This window comes from Antechinus flavipes, chromosome 3, assembly GCF_016432865.1.
Source record: "Antechinus flavipes isolate AdamAnt ecotype Samford, QLD, Australia chromosome 3, AdamAnt_v2, whole genome shotgun sequence".
Taxonomy (NCBI): Eukaryota; Metazoa; Chordata; class Mammalia; order Dasyuromorphia; family Dasyuridae; genus Antechinus; species Antechinus flavipes.
The window spans coordinates 543,065,548-543,084,063 of NC_067400.1; the positions used below are offsets into that span (position 1 = coordinate 543,065,548).

Below are 18,516 nucleotides of genomic sequence, written 5' to 3' on the forward strand. Positions count from 1 at the left end.
TTGAGGTTTCTCTATTCATTTATCAGCAGATTATAGAAAACCATTCTAGCTAAAGAGAATAAACATTTAGTCAATCTCAAAGAGTCCAATTATGTAATCAAATCTTCCAGAGTTAATACATATATTAGAAGCAGTATATAATATTATATCATATATACAATACAATATACAATAATTCATATTTATATGTACCTTTTACACAAGACAAGGGATCTATTATTCCTATTTTACAGAGGAGGAAACTGAGGCTCAGAAAAATTAAGAGTGCCATGGTCATGATGCTAGTAAATGTCAGAAACAAAGCCCAAATCCATGACTCTAATTAAGCCCAGCATCCTTTCTTTTACACCACATTGTCAACATTATCTTTCTAAATTCCCATTTCCAAATTTCCAAAGTCCTGACAGAATCAAATCTTTACTTCTTCTAAATGGAGAAAAATTTAAAAGATAAATGTAAATTGATTGTTGAGAATGGAATAGTCCTAAATAAGGAGTCCAGAGACAGGGAGAGATGTAAAGAGTATATATTCTAATTTGCAATAAAAACATAACTCTCAAATAGAACTGATTAAAAAATTTTGTTTTCTCATCTAGTAATTGATAGAATTTCTTTCATTATGATGAAAATAAATTTCAGAAATCCTCTCTATTAGAAAGTCAGAAGTAAAAGATAATAAACAAAAATTCTAAAGACAGTAATGGACAAAACTGGAATAATATGATGTGAACAAACCAAACATACAAATCCTTGTTGAATAATAATATTGTAACAGAGATACTGAAGGTTCAGAGAAGCATCCATTACTACTTTTATTAACATTACAGTTTCAGGAGCTCTGCATGATGAAGAATAAAGATTCACCATAGCTTATCATTCAGATTAAGCATAATTTTAACATTAAAAAAGAAAATTAACATGAGTAACAAAATCATAAATCTCTTACCTTACGAAGTTCAATTGTTACTTCATTTCTGTGTCTTCTCATAGTCTAAAAAGATAAAAAAAAAAGAAATAAATAGCTAAATCTAAAAAGATCAACAAAGTTTATAATGCTGTGTGAAAATTTTTTTCAGACATAGATACTTATAAAAATTAAAGAAAGGTCAAATATTTTTAAAATTATCATGGCATGTCACTTTTTACATCCAATTATCTAGAGATGCAACATTATAGGAATTACTGAAAAGGAAAGTCCATGTTTACTGGAATAAAGAAAAAGAAAAATTTGAGAATATGAAACATAAAAAAATATTTAAAATAGGGGTTGAAAAATGTAGTTTGTGTGAAATAATCGCTTACTTTTCTTGCATATGTATATGCACAATGCACATAAACACTATAAATTTGACTCTAAACTTCTAGGGTCTGGCTTTCCATTCTAATCACTTCTTTTGCCACTATTACTGATGCATATTTCCTTTCTATCCTTCTCTGGGTTAACAATCTGTAAATTCTAGAACAAAATAAAAGTAATACCTGGTCTTTCAACTTTTTTAAAAAAACATACACACACAATTTAAAAAGATGATAATCCCATAAAGTTCAATATTTCTTACTGTGGAGAACACTAAATAACTCAAATCAAACATAGTACACAGAAGTTCTTGTTAGACAACACAACTCAGAGCATTAAAGACCGACAGAGACAGAGAGAGAATGATAACTGGAGTAACCCAAGAAGGAGGGCACTAAGATTAAAGAGGATTATCAAAGACTTCATATATGTATGTATGTAGCCTGAAGAAAACCTTGTCTTGTCCAAGGAACAGTGAGGACAGTTTTACTGGATTGCAGAGTATGTGAAGGGAAGTAAAGTGTAAAAAAAAACAAAATTGAAAAATATAGAAAAGGGGCAGGAGATGAAGGACTCAACATCAAACAAGGTATTTTATATTTGATCCTAGAGTTCCTGGAGTGGGGGAGGTGGCAGGAAAGGGCAATTTTATCAAACTAGCTTTTAAGGAAAATTACTCTAACAACTGAATGGATGGAATGGATACAATATAAGAACTAGGAATGTTTCATACTCTCAGATCCTTTTTCTACTAGTCTATTACTATCACTGCAGAAGTAAAGGAAGGCTATAAAAGCTTAAGGACCATTTGTCATTTTAATCAAGCTCAATTAGGACTATTGCAAATTTCTAACACACACTTCTCACATATCATATATTTATATAATTACATATACACATACATGCACACATATTTATATGTATGTATGTATTTACCTATGTAGATCAATCATGCATACACACTAACAGCTAACCTGCCAGTAATGAACTCAGACAGCCAACAAGGTCACAAAGCCTCTCACTTGACCCTCATTAGAAGCCTTTCCAGTAAGGGCAACCTGCCAAAATCTGTACTTCATTGGCATAGACTTCAAAGGATCCAGGGTCAACTCCCTATCATGATGAAGGAATGAAGTAGAAGCTTTAACCAAGTCATTCATAAAAATGTGGTCACAACAGAGATAAGAAGAGTTCTAATCGAAATCTTTAATCAAAATTCTTTGGATCTACTCATTCAAACCAATTTCAAACAAAACCAAGTATACCATAATTCCAGGCCATATCCAAATATATTTTTGAGAAAGATTTTTCAAATGCCTCTTAAAATCCAGGTAAATTCTCCTATATCAGTTTAATAATGTCAAAAAAGGAAGAGGTTAGTTTGAAATACTTATCCCTTAAAAATCCAGGTAATTTCTTTTGTGCATTATTGAAATCAAGCTCAATATTGTAGTTTGAAGACTATTCTTTCTCCAGGTTACCAAGTTATTAAGTATTAGAGATGTGATTTGAACTGATTTTTTTCTAGTGGTGTGTACTATGGGACTTCATGGGTTTAACTCCCTCAAACATTTGCTTCTAACTTCAGTAGTATTGCAGATCCCATTAAATTAAGTGGAAAAAGAAAAAGAAAGTTTTGTGATGAAATGTAGACTGACTGCACTAAGTAACTTTAAAAGTTTTTAAACTAGTTTCACAGTTAATTGAAATGATCAAACTCATCACTTCCAACTAAGAAATCAGTGGTTTCTCTAGTGTCCATATGTAGTACTCCTTGAATCCCATACTTAGTGCAGCACAACACATTTGATCAATTGTCAAAGGTGTTAATTTTTTTACTGCTATGTCAGAGATTACTAGAAAACAAACAATGTATAGGAATTGAGGTTACCAGCATATTTGTTGAAACTTTTATCATTTTTCTTCTTTATTCAAAATAATCTCTCCTACAGCTCTCCTAGGAACTTAAAAATACCAGACAGTGCTTTTTGTTTTGAATCTGAGTTTTCACCCTTAATGTCATGTCAAAACTTCTCCATACAATTCTAGAATCTGCATTTGGTATCCTGTTCCCTTAAAAAATTCTTTACCAATCTATGTATTTTCTTGCCTATCAGCTACTTACTCTTAAATTTCTAATAGATAAGGAAAAGCATTGCTGGGTATATTCTAATATTAAGTATCACAACTCTCAGACGAAGAAATTGAAATTATTTCTAGCCATATGAAAAAATGCTCCAAGTCATTATTCATCAGAGAAATGCAAATTAAGGCAACTCTGAGATACCACTACACACCTGTCAGACTGGCTAGAATGACAGGGAAAGATAATGCAGAATGTTGGAGGGGATGTGGGAAAACAGGGACACTAATACATTGTTGGTGGAATTGTGAATACATCCAACCATTCTGGAGAGCAATTTGGAACTATGCTCAAAAAGTTATCAAACTGTGCATACCCTTTGATCCAGCAGTGTTACTACTGGGCTTATATCCCAAAGAGATATTAAAGAAGGGAAAGGAACCTGTATGTGCAAGAATGTTTGTGGCAGCCCTCTTTGTAGTGGCCAGAAACTGGAAACTGAATAGATACCCATGAATTGGAGAATGGCTGAATAAATTGTGGTATATGAATATTATGGAATATTATTGTTCGGTAAGAAATGACCAACAGGACGATTTCAGAAAAGGCCTGGAGAGACTTACATGAACTGATGCTGAGTGAAACGAGCAGGACCAGGAGATTATTATATACTTCAACAACAATACTGTATGAGGATCAATTCTGATGGACCTGGCCCTCTTCAGCAATGAGATGAACCAAATCAGTTCCAATGGAGCAGTAATGAACTGAACCAGCTACACCCAGCGAAAGAACTCTGGGAGATGACTAAGAATCATTACATTGAATTCCCAATCCCTATATTTTTGCCTGCTTGCATTTTTTGATTTCCTTCACAGGCTAATTGCACAATATTTCAGAGTCAGATTCTTTTTGTACAGCAAAAGAATAGTTTGGATATGTATACTTATTTTGTATTTAATTTATACTTTAATATATTTAACATGTATTGGTCATCCTGACATCTAGGAAGGAGGGGAAAAATTGGAACTAAAGGTTGGCAACTGTCAATGCTGTAAAATTACTCACACATATAACTTATAAATAAAAAGCTATTAAAAATTTTTAAAAAAGAAAGAAAAAAACACCAAAAAACAAAAACACAAAACAAAACCGCCCTAAAATATTAAGAACAACAAAATAAGGCCTTAAACAACCTTAACCTGGGGGCAAAATTGTAGGATTCAAATTCTAAAATTGAAAGGGACTTTTGGAATCAAAGTCTTTCATTTTATAAATGAGACAACTGGAGCCTAGAGAGGTCAAGTGATTTTCCCATTATCACCAAAATAGTAAACATCTGTGTCAGGATTGATTGATTGTTTTGTATTAAAGTTTTTTATTTACAAAACATATATATGGGTAATTTTTCAACATTGACCCTTACAAAACCTTATGTTCCACATTTTTCTTCACCTTCCCCCTACTCTCTCTCCTAGATGGCAGGTAGTCCAATAATGTTAAATATGTTAAAATATATGTTAAATCCAATATATGTATACATATTTATACAGTTATCTTGTTGTATATGAAAAATCGGCTTAAGAAGAAAAAAAACTGAGAAAGAAAACAAAATGCAAGCAAATAACAGAGAGAGTGAGAATGCTATGTTGTGATCCAGTCAGTCCTCTCTCTGGGTGTAGATGGCTCTCTTCATCACTGAACAATTGGAACTTGTTTGAATCATCTCATTGTTGAGGAGAGCCATGTCCCTTAGAATTGACCATTGTATAATTTTATTGTTGTCATGTATAATGATCTCCTGGTTCTGCTCATTTCACTTAGCATCCATGAATTCATGTAAGTCTCTCCAGGCCTCTCTGAAATCATCCTGCTGATCCTTTCTTACAGATCAATAATATTCCATAACTATCATATACCATAATTTATTCAGCCAATTTCTAATTGATGGGCATCCATTCAGTTTCCAATATGACAGGCCAAATGAAAAGCAAAATCTCTCAATTTCTATTTTGCTTCTGTCATCTCTATCAAAGAAACTGATCTTCAAAAACTAGACAGGACAGTTAAAAAAAAAATTAAGAAGGAACTGAAATCCAATATAAATAAGATGGTCTAAACTGATGTGTTTCATGTCCACTTCTAGAAAAATTCCACAAATGATTAAAAGATGACTTGAGAACATTCAGTAAGGAAATCGAGGCATTATAGGTTTATTAAGAACAAGTTATTCCAGAATAACCTCACTTACTTTTTCACTAAGTTACTAGATCAGTAGTTTTCTACAGGAATACTGTAGATATAGCATACCTGAATTTCAACAAGGTGTTTGACAAAGTCTGATTTATAGTATTTGGAGTTGGAAGGAATCCTAGAAATCAGAGACCATCTGTTAAGTCCACATGCCCTAGTCTTCAAGTTAATACAGTTAGAAAGGAGAAGTGATGTACCCAAATATATCTATTATAATTGGTATTTTAAACTCAAATCCTTTTACTTTCTAACCAGTCTCCTTATTACTATATACCATGCTGACTTTCAGATTCCTGTGGACCAAATGGAACATCTAAACTAAGTACCTAAGTATATTGAGAAAAGGTTGAATGACCAATAACAATGAATGTAATGAAGTCATGTCACTGAAAAAGGGCATCTCCACTGGGCTGATCCAAGGATTGGGCTTCATCCCAGCTACATTTATCATTTTATCAAAGGCAAATTATCAAACTCATAGGCTTGTTGACAGAAAAATAATTTTTAAACAGTAAAGCATTACACAAATTTGAGAGATTAGAAATTCATAAATGGCACGCTTACCAAAATTTGCAGATAGCAAGAAGCTGAGAAATATAATATGATGGATAACAGAATCAAGAGTCCCAAAAGATAGTGACAGACTAAAATAATGGATTCAATCTAAAGAGATGAAAATAAATGAGAATACATTTTTAACAAAATCAATTATGTAAAAGAATGATGGGAGAAATGCTTAGAAAGCAGTTGGGGAAAACAGAGGCTGGTACACAAATATATTACTAAGATTTATCCCTGACAGATAAATGTCAAAGTTCATGAACTTAAAAGAAACTGAAAATTATTAACAGTCATATGAAGGACTGTTCCACTCTTCCAAATGCTTACTAATCTGAGAAATGAACAATTTAACTCTGATTCTGACTTTACAAACTGGTCAAGAGGCTAAGACTTTTAAAATAGTCAATACTGAAGGGATTGTTGATGGCATTGATATGTTCTGTAAATGAATTTTGGTATACCAAAATATTCACAGAAGCACTATTTTGTTAGCAAACAACTGGCAATAAAGTAGGTGCAAATTGAATGGGGCATGGATAAAAAGCTGCATGAATGTAAAAGAATACTATGTAATAAAAGTAACAGGAATACTGCTCTGTGATTTGTAGAAATCTATTCATACAGGAAGGTAGGAAGCAAAAGGGATAAGAGAAGTAGGGGGTCAGAGGATTTGAGGGATGAGAGGCCTGACAGAACGGAGGGCAGATTCGGGGAGATAAAAATCAGAAGCAAAACACTTTTAAGAATGGACAGGGAGAGAGAGAGAAGAGAGAAAGAGAGTAGGATAAACAGGGAGAAAATCAGATGGGGAAAATATACAATTGGTAATCATTTTTGTGAAATATTTTTTTACGGGAAATTTCTTTAATAAAGACTTCATTTCTCAAACATAGAAAAGTAAATCAGATTTATAGAAATAAGAATCATTCCTCAATTAATAAAGTCAGAGGATATGAACAAGAATTTCCAGAAAAAGTAATTAAAGATATATATAGTCATATGAAAAAATGTTCTAAATCACTACTAATCAGAGAACTGCAAATTAAAACAACTCTGAGCTCACATCAGATTGGCTAACATGACAGAAAAGGAAAATGACAACTGTTGGAGGGGATATGGGAAAATTAAAACATCAATGCACTATTGTGAACTGATTCAACCATTGTGGAGGGCAGTTTGGAACTATGCCCAAAGGGCTTTAAAACTACGTATAACTTTTGACTAAGCAACACCACTACTAAGTCTATATCCCAAAGAGATAAAAAACAAAAAAGGAAAAGAATTGATGTATACAAAAATATTTATAGCAGCTCTTTTAATGGTGGCAAAGAATTGGAAATTGAGAGGAAGGTCATCAACTGGGGAATAATTGAACAAATTGCTGTATATGACTGTGATGGAATACTACTGTGCTTTAAGAGTTGACAAGCAGGATGGCTTAAGAAAAACCAGGAAAGACTTATATGAACTGATGATGCAGAGTGAAATGAGTAAAACTAGAAGAACACTGTGCAAAGTAAGAGCAATATTTTATGATGATCTACTGTGAATAGCTCAGTTATTCGCATCAATACAATGATCCAAGACAATTCTGAAGGACTTATGATAAAACACACTATCTCCAAAGAAAACACTGGGAGAGTCTGAAGGCAGGATGAATATACTTTTTCTGCTTTATTATTCTTGGGTTTCTTGTGTTTTTCTTCACAGCATGACTTACATGGAAATGTGTTTTGTGTGACTACACTTGTATAATGCATGTCAATTTGCTTGCCTCCTCAATGGGGGAAGGAGGGGAGAGGGACAAATTTGGAAGTCAAAATTGGGGAGGGGAGGGAAGATCAAAATTATTTTTACACATGATTGGGAAAAAAAACAAAAACTATTTTTAAAATAGAAATAGGAAAAAATAGAAAGTCAGAAAACCATAGGGAAGAGTTATATAAATTGAAGCAGAATGAAATAAGAAGCAAAACACACATTAAAAAATAAAAGTCATTATAATAATGTGAATAAAAAGATCACTAAAAGCCAAATGCGGTTCAATGTTAATGATTCATCTTGGCCATAGTTAAATAGATGATGCTTTTCTTTAAAGGTGGGGAAGAGAGTTAGAAGAAGTGAACACTGTTTATTGCAGTCAAAAAGAAAAGTCTTGTCCTCTAATAATCAAGTAAAAATGAATTAAGACAATGTTAAGATAGAAAAAATATTCAAAGAATAATTAAAAATCCAATGGTCACAGAATTATCAGAAATATAAATTTGGGGGGGCTGTAGACTAGTGAAATTTACTTTAAAAAGCAATTTAGCAGTATGCAATAAAATTACAAAACTGAACATCTCTTCATACATACATAACATTCCAATGTTAGAACTTTATTCCTGAAACATCATTATAAGGAAAAAGAAAGTTATCTTTATAGAAATATTCATAGCTAGTCTATTATAATAGCAAAAGATTTGCAACTATATGTTCAATAATCAGAAAGGCTGAATACACTACAATCTATTGATGTTAGTAAGGTCCCATAAAAGACAATAAATATGAAACATACATAGAAATATGAAAAGATATATCTAAAGGGATGAAGAATAAATTTTACAGCAAAACTAAATACATTCTGCAAACTATTAATACCAAGGGAAGGAAAACAAGGCCAAAAGTGGCAGAATTTCAAAAGTTCTATAAAGGATCATATAAAAATATCATTGGTTTTGCCATCATAAAAACTAGAGGGTCTAATTAAGATCTGACTTCTTGTTCTGGACGTTGACTGTTTCTGTTGATAATTAGCCACAAAAATGTTTTTAAGATGAATATTTGCTGAAATACAATCTTTTCAAAGAAAAGTTAAACAAGTTATAGATAGAAATAGATAGTACTATAAGTACTATATAATAGTGGGGGGACTTTAATTCCCCTCTTAGAACTAGACAACTCTAACCAAAAAATAAATAAGAAAGTTAAAGAAATAAATATAATTTTGGACAAATCAAGTATCATATTTGGAGAGAAGTGAATGGAAATAGAAAAGAATGCATCTTTTCCTCAGTGGTACATGATACTTTTACAAGACTGACTACATATTGAGATAAAAATAATTTTTATAGGTAAAGGCAGAAAAATAGAAATATTAAATGTTTCTGTTACAGAGTACAATGCAATAAAATTTATCTTTAATAAGGTGCCAATGAAACATAGGGGAAAAACCTAATTAGAACTAAACAACTAAAAGAACAAACAACGTTTACATATGAAACAAGGATGCCTACTGTCATCAATATTATTTAATATTATGTTGGAAATCCTAGCAATAGCAATAATAGAAGAAAAAGAAATAGAAGGAATCAAGAACAAGAAATAAGGTAATATTTTTTTTTTTGTCAGATATTTTGACATACTTGGAAAATCCTAAAGATTTAACTAAAAAGTTAATTGAAATAATAATTTCAGCAGAGTAATAGGATATAAGGCAAATACACAAATCACCAGTATTCCTATATATTACCAATAGGATTCTGGAGAAAGAAATAGAAATAGCTAGATATATACCCATTTAAAATAACTCCAAATAGTATAAAATACCTGGGAACACAGCAAAACAAACCTAGAATATCTATGAATGAAATCATAAAAAATTTTGTACACAAATAAAATCAGATTTAGTAAAATATTAATGTAGTAAGGGCCAATATGATAAAAAGACAATTTCACTAAAATTAATCTACATATTCAATGCCATCCCAATTAAATTACTCAACTATCGCTTTACAGAGCTAGAAAAAAATAATAACAAAACGCATGTGGAAAAATAAAAGATCAAGCACATCGAAGAAACTAATGGATAAAAATGTAAATAAAGGATGGAGATTAGCAGTATCAGATTGTAACATACAACATATGACAGTAATGATCAAAACTATCTCATAATGGCTAAGAAATAGAAAGGTAGAAATATATAATATAATATAATACATAGCAGCAAATGAATACAGTCATCCTGTTTAATAAATGTAAAGACGTTTTGGGATAAGAATTCATTATTTGGTTTAAAAAAATGGTTTGGAAAGCTGAAAGCAGTCTGGCAGTGACCAATATCTTACACCATTTACCAAGATAAGGTCAAAATGGATATTTGGTCTACATATAAGGGAAGACATTACAAGAAAATTTAAAATACATGGAATTTAGCTCTCAAGACTTATGGATAGCAGGGCAACGTATGAAGAAGCAAGAGAGGGGGAGTGCTGGGGGATGTAAAATGGATAATTTTGAATACGTTAAATTTAAAAATTTTGCATAAATAAAACAAATGTAGCCAAGATCAAAAGGAAATCAGAAAATTGAGGATGGGGGGAATTTTATATAGTTCCTCAAATAAATTTATATCACACAAACAGAGATGTCAAATTATAAGAATGTGAGTCATTCCCCAATAGAAAAATGGGCCAAGTATATAAAATCAGTCTTTCAATAAAGAAATCAAAACAACTTAGAGTAATATGAAAAAAAAAGTCCAAAATCATTAATGACTAAAAAAAGCAAATTAAAACAACTTTGAGATATCATATTACACCTATCAGATTGGCTAAAATGATAGAAGGGGAAAGTGACAAATGTAGGAGAGGGTGTAGAAAAACTGGGTCCCTAATTCTTTGCTGGTGGATCTATAAGCTGATCCAACCATTATGAAGAGAGATATGGAATTATGCTCCCAAAGTTATGAAATTGCCTCTACCTAGCCATACCACTATTAAAAAGGATTAGGGAAAATGGAAAAGAATCCATATGTTCTAAAATATATTTACATCATATCTCTCTGTGGTGGTAAAGAATTGGAAATTGCAAGGAGTCTTTTTTGGAGTCCACTTTGGAGTCCTTTCATCAAATTCAACTAGTTTATTTGCAGTCTACCTAAAACATACTCTTTACTTTCCAGCCTTTATTTATGCCTTTCCTCCTCCATCTCTCTGCCCATCAACTACACGTTCTAGCTAGCATTTCAAAAATGCTTCAAAGTTTGCCAAGTGCTTTACATGTTATCTCATAAAAGAGATAACAGCCACAGATAATAACTACAACAACCCTGTGAGTTAAGTACTATTATTAATACTTTTATTTTACAAAAGAAGAAATTGAGGTTGAAATTAAATAATTTGTCCAGGGTAACATATCTAGTCAGTATCTATGGCAGAATTTGAACTCAGGTCTTCTTGACTCCAGCATCTTTATCCTACTCCTCTCAAGGAGAATCCTTAAATATTCAGCCACATTCTAAATCTTCTGTAAAGCCTTCTTTGATCATTTCCTATTCTAAGCTCTGATACAATGAATTTACGTATCCTTCATTTAGTATTGCCATTTATTACATTATACTATTTGATATTTTTTCACATATATATGTCTTATCCTCACAACTAGATTACATATTCCTTGAGAATTGGGTACTTATTTCATGCTTCTTTATATTGCCTTGTAACATGCACTCTGGACAACCATCAAACATTTGACTAAAACCACTAAGGACTATTTAAAGATGATGAGCATAAGATAAATTGACATATATTATCATTTCGACATATTACCAATATATGAATGTAATGGAATACGATTATTCTATTTTTCCAATTGTTTAAGTCTGACTTTATTTGTGTGGAGACTTTTTTATAATTTTGCTCATATAGTTCCTGACTTTCTTTTGGTAGATAGATGGAATACTATTATTCTATAAAAAATGATGAGCAAGTTCATTTCAAAAAAGTTTGGAAAGACTAACACGAACTGAAGTTGAGTGATGTGAGCAGAACCAAGAGAACATTACACACAATAACAGCAAGATTGTTGACAATCAACTATGACCAACTGAACACTACTGTGATACAAGATAATTCCAAAAGACTTGGGATGGAAAATGACATCTGTAGCCAGAGGAAGAACTATGGAAATGAAATGCAGATCAAAGTACAGTGGGTTTCTTTCTCATGGTGTTTCCCTTTTGTTTAAATTTTTCTTTCACAACATGACTACTCTGGAAATATGTTTAAAACAATTATACAAAAAAAAGTCCTATATCAGACTTTCTGCTTTGGAGAAGTAGATAGGAAGAAAAAAAAATAGTAACTCAAAATCTTACAAAAGTGAATGTTATATATTGGAATACTTGCCCTCTAGGGGAGGGCGTGGGGGAAAAGGAGGAAAATCGGAACACAAGGTTTTACAAGGATAATGTGCAAGAACTGTCCATGTAAATGTTTTGAAAAATAAAAAGCTGAAAGAAGTGAATGTTGAAAGTATCTTCACATGTAATTTGAAAAAAATACAATACTAGTAAAATTGAATATATATTATGTGTATATACACAATATATATAAATATATGTATATATTTGAATTTTGAAAAACTGCTTATCTGAGCATTTATTAGAATAAATTGATAAACTTAGGAGTATATGCTAAAGATGGTGGGTTTTTTAAAATTGTATTCACTTTTAGCTTTTTAAAAAAATTTGAGTTCTAAATTCTTTCCCTAATCTCTTTGATAAAGAGAGCTAATTCAGTTTCAATTGATCAAAGATGGGCAGAAGCAGCTACACCCAAAGAAAGAACACTGGGAAATGAATATAAACTGCTTGCATTCTTGTTTTTCTTCCCGAATTATTTATACCTTCTGAATTCAATTCTCCCTGTTCAACAAGAAAACTGTTCGGTTCTGCACACGTATATTGTATCCAGGATATACTGTAACCTATTCAACATGTAAAGGATTGCTTGCCTCTGGGGGAGGGGGTGGAGGGAGGGAGGGGAAAAATCGGAACAGAAGTGAATGCAAGGGATAATGTTGTAAAAAATTATCCTGGCATGAGTTCTATCAATAAAAAGTTATTTAAAAAAATAATAAATTCTTTCCCTATAGCATACCCTCCCCTACCATAAGAAAAACAATAAACAAATTATTATATATATAAATATATACATATATATACCCATTCACACATACACACACCCAGCAGGAAGGATAGCAGTCTTAATATCAGTTGTTTCTCTTGAAATGGATGAGTTCTTTGGGATTATCTTGGATCACTGTATTTATAAGAATAGCTAAGTTACTCACAATCCTTCATCAAACTATATTGCTGTTCGTGAGGATAACTTTCTCCTAGTTCTGTTCATTTAATCATGCATCAGTTCACTTAAGTCTTTCCAGGTTTTTCTGAAATCATCTTGCTTGTCACTTCTAATAGCACAATGTTCCATTACAATCACATATCACAGCTTGTTTAGCCATTGCCCAACTGATAGCCATCCCTTTGATTTCCAATTCTTAGCCACCACAAAAAGAGTGGCTATAACTACAAACAGGGAGAAGTATTTATATGTTCAAAAATATTTATAGTAGCTCTTTTTGTGGTAGCAAAGAACTAGAAATTAAGGGGATGGCTATCATATGGGGAATTGCTTAAAAAGTTGTTCTATAGGATTATAATCAAACAATGTTTCATAAGAAATGATAAGCAGGATGGTTTCAGAAAAAACTAGAAAAACTAATGAACTGATCACAGAAGTGAACAGAACCAGATCATTGTACACAGTAATAGCAATACTATAACAATAATCAACAAGATAATTCTGAAGGACTCATGTTTAAAAATGTTATCCACCAGGGAAATAAAACTGATGATCTCTGCATAAAGGTTGAAGCATACTTTTTTCACTTAAATTTTCTTGCTTTGTTTGTGGCAATATGGCTAATATGGAAATTTTTGCATGGTTTATTGCTTTTCTTTCTAAATGGTAGGGAAGGGGCTATAGGGAAAGAATTTAGAACTCAAATTTTTTTAAAAAGCTAAAAGTGAATACAAATTAAAAAACCCCACCATCTTTAGCATATACCCCTAAGTTTATTAATTTACTCTAATAAATGCTCAGATAAGCAGTTTTTCAAATTTACCTGCAGACCTGTTTACTATTGCACAGAAAATGCTAGTGCAATACTTAAAACATTCTATATCCCGTTCTGTTTAATACATGCAAGAGACTGAAGGCAGTCACAGCCACTCAATTCTTAAGTACTTTAGGTATTGACTAGAGTTTCCAAATGACACAGCTATAATTGTCAATATGACTCATCACTGGTATATTTCTAGTCTCTGAAACAACACTTCAAAGGCCCAGATGACAGTAATAGTGAGGCAAAAAGGGATTATTAGACTGTAAAATATTTTTCTTTAGAAATACTCTCATTTAATAACACAATAAGGTCACAAATGCATAACTATTTTTAAGACACATAAATATTTTAAAGAATTTGCTTATTTTGATATACAAATTACAAATTATACATTTCAATAATTTTAGATCTCTCAAGGAAGCATTAAAAAAATTATGACATTTAATTAAAATTATAGCAAATTATATTTCAAAAATTTATCTATGCTAATTTTAAGTTCCAGGCAAAACAATAATAGTACCTAAACATGCACATTGATCTGTTATCTTATTTAACTCTCAAAAATATAATTACGACACCCATACAATTAACAAACTTTAAGACAATATTGTCAGTAAATAATATGATTTTAGTTTCAATCAAGAAGTATATTAAAGTTGACAAAAATTGTTGGGAAAATTGGAAATCAGTATGGCAGAAACTAGGCATTGACCCACATTTAACACCGTATACCAAGATAAGGTCAAAATGGGTTCATGACCTAGGCATAAAGAATGAGATTATAAATAAATTGGAAGAGCATAGGATAGTTTACCTCTCAGACCTGTGGAAGAGGGAGGAAGAACTAGCGATCACTATTGACCACAAAATAGAAAATTTTGATTATATCAAATTGAAAAGTTTTTGTACAAACAAAACAAATGCAGACAAGATTAGAAGGGAAACAATAAACTGGGAAAACATTTTTATAATCAAAGGTTCTGATAAAGGCCTCATTTCCAAAATATATAGAGAACTGACTCTAATCTGTAAGAAATTAAACCACTCTCCAATTGATAAATGGTCAAAGGATATGAACAGACAATTCTCAGACGAAGAAATTGAAACTATTTATAGACATATGAAAATATGCTCCAAATCATTATTAATCAGAGAAATGCAAATTAAGACAACTCTGAGATACCATTACACACCTGTCAGATTGGCTAGAGTGACAGGGAAAGATAATGTGGAATGTTGGAGGGGATGTGGGAAACCAGGGACACTGATACATTGTTGGTGGAATTGTGAACACATCCAGCCATTCTGGAGAGCGATTTGGAACTATGCTCAAAAAGTTATCAAATTGTGCATACCCTTTGATCCAGCAGTGTTGCTTCTGGGCTTATACCCCAAAGAGATACTAAAGAAGGGAAAGGGAACTGTATGTGCCAAAATGTTTGTGGCAGCCCTATTTGTAGTGGTTAGAAGCTGGAAAATGAAAGGATGCCCATCAATTGGAGAATGGTTGAGTAAATTGTGGTATATGAATGTTAGGAATGACCAGCAGGATGAATACAGAGAGGACTGGCGAGACTTACATAAACTGATGCTAAGTGAAACGAGTAGAACCAGGAGATCATTATATACCTCAACAACGATACTGTTTCAAGATGTATTCTGATGGAAGTGGAGCTCTTCGATAAAGAGAGCTTTAATTGATCAAAGATGGACAGAAGCAGCTACACCCAAGGAAAGAACACTGGGAAATGAATATAAACTGCTTGCATTTTTGTTTTTCTTCCCGGATTATTTTTACCTTTTGAATCCAATTCTTCCTGTGCAACAAGAGAACTATTAGGTTCTGCCGAATATATTGTATCTAGGATATACTGTAACCTATTCAACATGTAAAGGACTGCTTGCCACTTTGGGGAGGGGGTGGAGGGAGGAAGGGGAAAAATCGGAACAGAAGTGAATGCAAGGAATAATGCTTTAAAAAATTACCCTGGCATGGGTTCTATCAATAAAAAGTTATTAAAAAAAAAAAAAAGAAAGAAAGAAAGAATACACCCATAACCTCAAGAAAGAGATTCCAAAATAAAAACTCCAAGGAACAAAATCCTCAGGTCAAGGAAAAGTACTGCAAATGGCAAAAGAAACAATTTAAATATGGGGGTTCAGACACAATCAAGATTACAGAGGACTTAGCAGCTGCAATATTAAAGGACTAGAGGTCATAGAACATGGTATTTCATAAGGCAAAGAAGGTAAAGAGTACAATCAAGAATCATCTACCTTGTGAAATTAGGTATAATTCTTCAAGAAGAAAATGTTCATTCAATGAAATAGAAGAATGTAGAGGGCAGAACTTTGGAGAAGTATACTTGAAAGAAGTATACTTGAAACAAGGTGTTAACTCAGTGGAACTGATGAGACAATAGTTATCTAGTTTACATATACCTAGTACTTAGCATGGTGATGTAATAGTTCTATAACTGGGGACAAAGTCAGACTCAGAAGTCAGACTGGCAGACTGCTAGAGGATACTGGGTCAGACTATGGCAGATGTAGACTGTGTAAGAGACAATAAAGACTTTGGACTCTTAAAAAAAAAAGTAGTATATTAAAGTTGTCACAAAAAAGTAAAACAAATGTTATATCAACAAATGTTATCTTATGAATAAACAGGGTCCAATTACTAAGAATAAAAACTATGGAGAAAAGGTTGTTCTTCATACACAAATTTGTTACCTAGTCATATTCATTGAGGCAGAAAAGCAGAAACCTTGGGCCCTTAGTAGACAGAAGGTTAGGCTTAGGCAAGAAGATTCATCTTCCTGAGTTCAAATCTGGTCTCAGATACTTAATGTCTGTGTACCCTGGGCAAGTCTTTTAATCCTATTTCCCTCAGTTTCCTCAGCTGTAAAATGAACTGGAGAAGGAAACGGCAAAGCACTCTAGTACCTTTGCCAAGAAAATCCTAAATGGGGTCATGAAGAGTAGGATATGACAGAACAACAATAGCAAAAATTCATTAAGGCATGTATTTTGAATTCTTTTTAAATAGTAAATAAGTAGCAAGCACTGTGCTAAGCACTGGTGATACAAGGAAAGTTTCTACTCTCAAGCAGTTCATACCCTAATTCAAGAATATAACACATACAGGAAAGTTTAGCTTCAATGAGCACAGAAAAGTCCCAAAACCTTAAGATCAAGGTTCAGATGGCAAGATCTTGGTGTAGTCGTCAGGGATAGGAACAGGTCACAGTTGGAATTATCCTCCTCCATCCCCAGATTTTTGTTGATTACCTTGTTTTATCCCTCATATCCTTCTCCTAGAGCAAATGCTTTAAAAAAAACAAAAAACCCTAATTTTAAAAACCTATTTTAAACTTAAATAGAAAATAGAAAAAGGGGGCAGCTAGGGCTCCTGAAATCAGGAGGACCTGAGTTCAAATCTGGCCTCAGACACTTAACACTTCCTAGCTGTGTGACCCTGGGCAAGTCACTTAGCCCCAATTGCCTTAGCAAAAAAAAAAAAAAAAAAGGAAAAAAAGAAGGGGAAAAAACACTTGCCTATGCAGAGCAGAACATGAGGATTCGAATTATGAGATAAAATATTTCCATTTCAAGAAAGCCTATGTAAAATATTGCATATTTTGTTTAGAGTTGTCTATCTTTTTTCTTTGCTTCCTTTTAGGTTTTCTTTTGTTCTCTGCTGTACATTTTTACTTTATTCCCCCCTCCCCAACCAGAAAACAACAATTAAGCATAGACACACATCTATAATCAAACACATATATATCGTATGTAAAGCACATTTTTTTCCTAATAAATTCTACTCCTGATTCTGTTGTTATGTTTGTCTCTTATTTTCTATTCCTGATGACTTGTCTAAAGCAGACGCTTTACTTTTCTATACTACCTTGCCTTGCTATTCCTTAACCTACTCCTCCCTCTAGGGAACCTTGCCTTCCTCTTTATCCCACTCTCATTCATCTACATACTCTTTTATATGCCACCAACCCCCATTCTATTCCTCCATTCTCTTATTTCTTTATAAATTTAGGAGACTTATATATATATAGGGTTCCCTCTTCAACCCATTTCCAATGTGAGACCTTCCTCCTCAGTCTAATTTCTCTATGTCAATTCTTGCTCATACTTCATTGATAAAACCTAATTATTCTTTTTACCTTCTCCTACAGTCTTGCTTTTTTAGAATCATATCATATTCAACTCTACCCTAATTTTTCTTCTGAACCACACAATTACTAATGACAAATTAGACATGTGGTTTACAATTCCATATATAAAACATACTTTTGTCCTTATTGAGTCTCTTGAAATTAGTCTTTGATGCTTACCTTTTCTTGGATCTTATGTCAAA

The 18,516-nt window shown here is 32.4% G+C and overlaps 1 protein-coding gene across 1 annotated transcript in view; it reads right to left on the reverse strand.

Annotated features, from left to right (window-relative positions):
* The window catches only part of KPNA3 (karyopherin subunit alpha 3), a 97,267-nt gene that overhangs the window by 39,443 nt on the left and 39,308 nt on the right, over positions 1-18,516 (reverse strand). The window contains exon 2 of the mRNA XM_051987361.1: positions 947-991. Coding sequence (XP_051843321.1) covers positions 947-991 — 45 coding nt within the window. The remainder of the gene's footprint in view (positions 1-946; positions 992-18,516) is intronic.